General features: G+C 43.9%; 1 protein-coding gene across 1 annotated transcript in view; it reads right to left on the bottom strand.

Moving 5' to 3' along the window:
* Positions 1–261: 261 nt before the first annotated feature.
* Positions 262–7,500, bottom strand: part of LOC143299342 (uncharacterized) — an 8,277-nt gene continuing 1,038 nt past the window's right edge. The window contains exons 2-4 of the mRNA XM_076612479.1: positions 6,477–6,594; positions 5,020–5,183; positions 262–660 (exon numbers count right to left, since the gene is read on the bottom strand). Coding sequence (XP_076468594.1) covers positions 401–660; positions 5,020–5,183; positions 6,477–6,594 — 542 coding nt within the window. The 3' untranslated portion in view covers positions 262–400. The remainder of the gene's footprint in view (positions 661–5,019; positions 5,184–6,476; positions 6,595–7,500) is intronic.

The raw sequence follows: 7,500 nt of genomic DNA, 5'->3' as shown, positions 1-7,500 counted from the left end.
AACTCTCTCTCTCTCTCTCTTGGCTCTCTGTCTTTCTCTCTCTCTCTCTCTCTCCTCTTTCTCCCTTTCCTCTCCCCTCTCTTACCCCCACACCCCATCCTCCCTTTCATTCTCACCCCCCTCCCTCGCTAAAAAGTCTAACTCTTGACCTTTTGGGTTACTCACCCTCCTTTAACCCCTTTTAAAATGATTTTTTTAAAATGTTTTAAGCTTTTGTTAACTGAAAAAGTCATACTAAAAAAAAAAAAGAAAAAGACAAACCCAAAGCTACAACCACCACAAACATGAAACATAGGAAAAAAAAGAAGAAAAAAAAGAGAAGAAACAACCGAATCGTTTCGTAGAAGATGGCAAAGACAAAGGCGAGAAATACTGCAGTGAATGCTTGCTCAGCACCTCATCACTGAGGCATGGAGGTGCCCTGGGGAGCGGTGAAGGGGGGGATGCTGAACCCCGGGGGTGGGGGCTGGGCGGGGCCAGGGCCGGGGGGTGGTGGGGGGTAGGTGGGGGCAGTGGGGGGAGGGTAGGCGGGGTCGGAGTAGTTGTAGGCTGGGGGAGGGTTATCGAAGCGCTTGTAGGCCGGGGGCTGCGCGGGTACTCCCATGGGCTGCATGCCGTAGGCCTGAGGCCGGGCGGCTCCCTGAAACTGACTGCTGGTTCCTGTCCGCAGAGATAGAGTCACAGTGTTTGGTCACAGTGCTAATGCTGGCGGGCAGTTCACGGACTCAACCGATACATGAATGAATAACAAGTGACAAGGATACCAGGATACAGTGGGTGAAAAATGAACTCAGTAAACATTCAGTGTTGAATATACTTGCATCAGTGAGCAAAAAGAAAGAAAAGAATGCTGATGAAAGCTAAATGGTGGGTATCTAGGTGTGTGTGTGTGTGTGTGTGTGTGTGTTTTCTCTCTCCCCCTCCCCCTTTACCTTATTATTCCCCCCCCCCACCCCCCTGGTCATCTTTTTTCACTTTGATTTAGTCAATCTTCGTTACTTGATATGTTTTCATTTACTTAATCTTCTCCTTCTCCTCCTCCTCCTCCCTTTTCTTCTTCTTTTACTCGTCCTTCTCCTCCTCCTCCTCCTTCTTCTTCTTCTTCTTCTTCTCCTTCTCTTCCTCCTCCTCCTCCTCCCCCTATTTCTTCTTCTTCGTCGTCGTCGTTGTCGTCGTCATCCTCTCCTGCTCCCTCTTTTCCTCTTTCTACGCCACCTCCTCCTCTTTCTTCTTCTTCTTCATCTTCTTTGTCTTCTCCCATTTCTCCTTCTCAATTTCATCTTCATCATCACCACCTCCTCTCCATCCTCCTCCTCCTTCAATTTCTTCTTCATCTGACTTATCTTCTTCTCCTTATTCGTATCCACCTTCTTATTCTCCTGTTCCTCCTCTTCTTCTTCCACCTCTTCCTGTCTTTCTTTTTTCTTTTCTTTGTCTTTCTATCTTCATCTTGAAAAAAAATCTCTTCCCATTTTTCCCCTCTTCCTCCTTCTTCTTCAACTTTTTTTTTTTTTTTTTTTTCTGCCCCGTCATCTGCCCCGTTTCAGTGGCATTACTTTCGAGTCACCCATACACGGCCACACCAGGGTTCGTCCATCACATTCCCAGTGTCGGCAGTCCACAGGGAAACCATCGATGTTAGGTCGCCAGGAGGCCACACACCAGAGGAGACCCTGCACTGCTGCTGAGTCACTTGGGTGGTGTTCAGTGGTGCCTGTTCTGATTTAACTTGCTGAGGACACCACCTACTAAGGTCCTCCCCCCACGCCCCTCCCCCCCCCCCCAACCCCCTTACTGACGACGATAATGGCGGTGTTCGGTTGTCTGTGTGTGTGTGTGTGTGTGTGTGTGTGTTATAAACAACGCCAAAGCAGCTATACAAGAGCTCTTTCTTCACCCTTTTTTTCTTTCTTGTTTTTCTTATTTGCCTCCCCCCCCCCCCTTTCTTCTTCTTCGTCATCTTTGTTTCTATTTTATGTCTTTGTTATCTATATTTACCTCCTGTTTGAGGCGGTAAAAAAATACCTGTTTCACGGAATGTGTACAATCATCACAGCCCAACGTATATACTATTGTACAAACGCTTTCAATGTCTTGATCGCTGTCTTCCCTGGCAGAATGCCAGAACTTGAAAGGCGGGGCAGGCAAACTGCGTGTCATTTTAGGATTACAGAATGAACGGCGCCAGTGACGCCAATGCCATGCACATGGTTTCTTTTTTCCTTCTTTCTCCTTTCTTTTTTTTCTCATGATCTCTCTCTCTCTCTCTGTGTTGTCGATGTTGTTGTTGAAGCTGTTGTTGTTGTTGTTATTGTCACCGTTGTTTTTGTAGCTGTTGTTGTAGCTGTCGTTGTTATTGTTGTTGCTGTGGTTGTTGTTGTTTTTGTAGATGTTGTTGTTGTAGCTGTTGTTGTTGTTGTTATTATTGTCTTTCCCTCATTCCTTTTTTTTTTTTTTCTCTTTTTTCTTTCGATTTCTCATCTCTGCTTCTCTCTCCCTCTCTGTGTTTGTCTCAGTGTCTCTCTATCTGTTCATCTCTCTCTCTCTCTCTCTCTCTCTCTCTCTCTCTCACACACAAGGACAGATTAGAAGAAAGGGCCATGCCTAAAGTCTTAATCCTTGAATAAAAATCGTTTTGAGTTCTGAGTTCGCTTTCCTTTCTTTTCCTTTTCGTCTTTCTTTCTTTCTTTCTTTACTTCTCTCTTTCCTTTTTATTCTTTCTTTCGATAAATTCTATAAATCCTTCTTGTCCTAGATTTTTTCTTTCTTGCTTGCTTTTTTTTTTTTTTTTTTTCTTTTCCTCTCCTTTATCTCCTCTTGATCTCCATTTTACTGTTGAACTTGCCACCAGTCTGTATACACAGGGGGTCTACACGCCAGTTTACAGGACCCACTTGGACTCTTTCACGCCGTGTGACGTTGTACTGACACTATAAAGGCTGTGTGTGTCTACGTGTGGGTGATTCACTCGTGGGCAAAGCGCCAGGATTTCACACTGTCTTGTACGAAACCAAACACCCCGCGCGCGCCACGGCCCCTGTCAATTTCAGGGTCCCCAGCACCCCCCCACCCCCTCCTCCTCCCCAACCTCCACTTTTCCTTCACTGTCCGCCCCCTGTCCCCCGCCCCCCTCCCCCCTTCTCCCTTTCGGGGTCTGTTTGCAGCACTCGCGTGAAGTGGAATAAATTGTTAAGTAGTATTTTAGGAATCTAATCACACACACTCGCGCGCTCGCGCACGCACGCACACACACACACACACACACACACACACACACACACACACACATGCACACCCACGCACACACACACATACACACACACTAATACAACACAGATTCACACGTGCACACACACACACAAACACACACACACACACACACACACACACACACACACACACACACACACACACACACAACACCCCCCCCCCCCCACACACACACACACAAACATACACATACATACATACATACATACATACATACAACCCCCCCCCCCCACACACACACATACATACACACACACACACACACACACACACACACACACACATACACACACACAGCATAAAAAAGAGTGCATTCAGAGTAGAGAATACATTTGAAATACTTTTCCACAAATCAGTTTCAGAATGCTGCGGACTGCTCGAGTAGTCAATGTGGAGCAGAGGTCAAGCAAGTACTGATAATAAGATTTCTTACTCAAAGGAAAAGCGGTTTACAACTGAAATTACACAACAAAATAGTGATGGATTACCCATCGTACTGTTATAGACTGGTAACCTCTCTGGTGTCTCGCACAAGACTGAATGCTTTCAAGACAAAGTTTAGTAAAAACTTTGTGTGTGTGTGTGTGTGTGTGTGTGTGTGTGTGTGTGTGTGTGTGTGTGTAGTAAACGGATGACACGAAACTACATTCTATTTCAGTGTCAAGGGATAGATAGGTTGCCACCACAGCCATATAAAAGTAAAGATTTTTGTCAGGAGAAAACTTAAAAGAAATACTGTCCAACCATTTATTATTGTTCGGAATTGCTGAATCCCTCTCACATAGTCAAATGGGAGTGTTTTTATTATGCAGCCAACATAATTTTTTTTATTTTCAATTTCATTTTGCTGTTGTTCATGTTGCTGATTGCTTTTACACTTATTTTCTTTCTTCCTGATCCTACTATTCTTCTGGTTCATCCTCTCTCTCCGTCGTATATCACCCTTTAATCCACCATCCCCACCCACACTTTCACCTTCCCTCCCCCCCACACACACACATGACACGTCAAATATCACTCAAAGTGAAAAGACTTTTTTAAAAAAAAGAAAAAGAAAAAAAAAGAAAAGAAAGAACACTTGCAGAAACACGAAAATACGAGACAGGACAAGATTTAAAAAAAAGAAGAAAAAAAAGAAGCTTTATTTGCGAGGATGATAGATAAGCATTGATGCACTGAGATATATATATATATATATATATATATATATATATATATATATATATATATATAGATATATCTGTGTGTGTGTGTGTGTGTGCGTGTGTGTGTGTATGTGTGTGTGTAACTACCATCCTACCCCAATGAAACGCAAAAACAGTTTTAAAGATGAAAAGACTAACCAAGACTGTTTTTTGGTGTGTTCTCTATTACTTTGTGGAAAATTGAAGACATCTGGGCTTGGATTTATTATCAAATCTATAGTCGCATAACATGCATCACCCAGAGAGCCCAACGAGAGATCGAGAGAGACGGGGAGGGGGGGGGAAGAGAGAGAGAAAGGAGGCACAGAGAGAGAGGAGAGGCACACAGAGAGGAGGCACAGAGAGAAAGTAGGCTCAGAGAGGCACAGAGAGAGAGGAGAGGCACACAGAGAGAGAAGGGAGGCACAGAGAGAGAGGTGGGCACAGAGAAAGGAGGCAGAGAGAGAGAGAGGCACAGACAGGCACAGAGAGAGAGGAGGCACACAGAAGCACACACACACACACACACACACACACACACACACACACACACACACACAGATACCTGAATACACGACAGTCACGTTACTGGCAGGTGCAAGTCTTGTGGGTGCCGGGTTGATGACACGGCCAGAGTGACTCTGATACTTGATGCAGCAGCACACGACAGCCACGATGATGGCGACCGCAATGATGCCGGCAAAAATGCAGCCGATGATCAGACCCACGCTGAGGACACAATGTCAAGTCAAGCCCAACACTTAGTTTCAGCTTCAGTAGCTCAAGGAGGCGTCACTGCGTTCGGACAAAACATATACCAACACTTAACATATATGTAACCCGTAAACAGATACTCCACGCAGAGATATACATTAACAAACATATACGTGCTGTAAACGTGTCTCGAGTTTGATCAATTAGGAATTTAACCGAAACTGGAGTCCGTTATTATATCCCTTTGATTGATACGTAATGACAATGGAAATGTAGCGGTGTTGCCAAAAACGAAGACACTGAAAATGTTGATAAAGAGTTCACTTGGGCTGAATGTCATGTATATAGTGTCTGCTCCGAAGTAAAATAGATTATGGAAAAATCCTCTTTTTTTATTTCTTGTATATGTATATATACTGCTGTTGGTGTCAAATTTAGAAAATCTTTGGGATTAGCCGCATTCTTTGTATTTACACAATATTGGTCATATTGATTATTTGAGTCTATAAGCAATTTTTTAAATCGATTTTTTGATACATTTGTGTGTGTATGTACATGAGCCTGTTCGTAAGGCTGCGTGTATGTGCTTCAATGGTCTATAATTATTCCTTTTATTGTGAGTGAATGCTTTCGATTACATGACCACATTCCTGTTCCACCTTCTTTCGTGAAACAAAAGTGTAGTTGGTCGGTTCGTTGACGGGCGCAATAGCCGAGTGGTTAAAGCGTTGGACTGTCAATCTGAGGGTCCCGGGTTCGAATCACGGTGACGGCGCCTGGTGGGTAAAGGGTGGAGATTTTTCCGATCTCCCAGGTCAGCATATGTGCAGACCTGCTAGTGCCTGAACCCCCTTCGTGTGTATATGCAAGCAGAAGATCAAATACGCACGTTAAAGATCCTGTCATCCATGTCAGCGTTCGGTGGGTTATGGAAACAAGAACACACCCGGCGTGCACCCCCCCGTAAACGGAGTATGGCTGCCTACATGGCGGGATAAAAACAGTCATACACGTAAAAGCCCACTCGTGTAATAGACGTGTGAATATGGCGGTTGCAGCACACGAACGAAGAAGTTACATTCCTATACGCTTTTCATAATGGATAAAAACATTCTAAGAACTGACAATTATGAGCTTAAAGCAATCAACATTATAATAACCGTTCTGTCACTCTATGAAGAAAACGGTAAAATCAGTTAAATAGATAAATAAATAACACACATACTTCATTTCATGACCACATTCCTGTTCCAACTTCTTTCGTGAAACAAAAGTGTAGTTGGTCGGTTCGTTGCCTGCAACACTCACCTTGCCCCACAGCAGTACTTATTGTAGGTTGAACCGCAGCACCCATAGGTACAGTATGTGCTGGAGGAGCCGTAGTAGTAGTAACTATACTTGTAGCAGAATTCTCCTGCCTGAGTCCCTGCCAGACAAAACCACACAGTCAAGAAAAAAAGAAAAAAAAAAAGAAAAGAAGAAGAACGACCCCCCCCCCCCAAAAAAAACAAAAACAAAAAACAAACAAAAAAAAACAACAAAAAAACAAACAACAACAACAACAACAAACAAACAAACAAAAACAACAACAACAAAAACACAAAACAAAACAAAACCCAAAACCAAAACAGTATCAGTATCAGCAGCTCAAGGAGGCGTCACTGCGTTCGGTCAAATCCATATACGCTACACCACATCTGCCAAGCAGATGCCTGACCAGCAGCGTAACCCAACGCGCTTAGTCAGACCTTGAGAAAAAAAATTAAAATAAATAAATAAATAAATAAAATAATTGAACAAAAATAATAGATAAATACATACAAATACTACTACTACTACTACTGATAATAATATTTATAAGGCACAAAATCTTGATGAAGTCAACTCTAAGGGGAGAGGGGGGGGGGGGGGGGGGGGAAGTATCCCGCCTCATGTGCGCGATCTGAGACAACTGCACAGGGTGAAGGTGGTGATGGGTGAAGCTTGACATCCAGTGTCGGAAACGAATGAGGAATTGCGTGCCGATTGGACTTCCCTAATGGCTTGCGACTCAAGTACACACGTTTTGTCGCTTCATTCACGGGGATTGTGCTCCCCTTGGAAAAGAAAATAATTGTTTAGACATGTAAAGGATAAAAAAAAAGAAAGAAGATATTATATCTGTGTAGGAAACACATCTGACGCAAGAAGCGAGTAAACAATGGGAACAGAAACACCCCCACATACATTCACACACAAACACTAGTACACACACCCTCCCCCCCTCACCCCCCCCCCCCACGTCCCCCCTCCTCCTCCCACCCCACACACCCGCGCACACATACACAAACAC

This window comes from Babylonia areolata, chromosome 25, assembly GCF_041734735.1.
Source record: "Babylonia areolata isolate BAREFJ2019XMU chromosome 25, ASM4173473v1, whole genome shotgun sequence".
NCBI lineage: Eukaryota > Metazoa > Mollusca > Gastropoda > Neogastropoda > Buccinidae > Babylonia > Babylonia areolata.
Note: the sequence above shows the minus strand (reverse complement) of the source record. Positions and strands in the feature narration are given on the sequence as shown.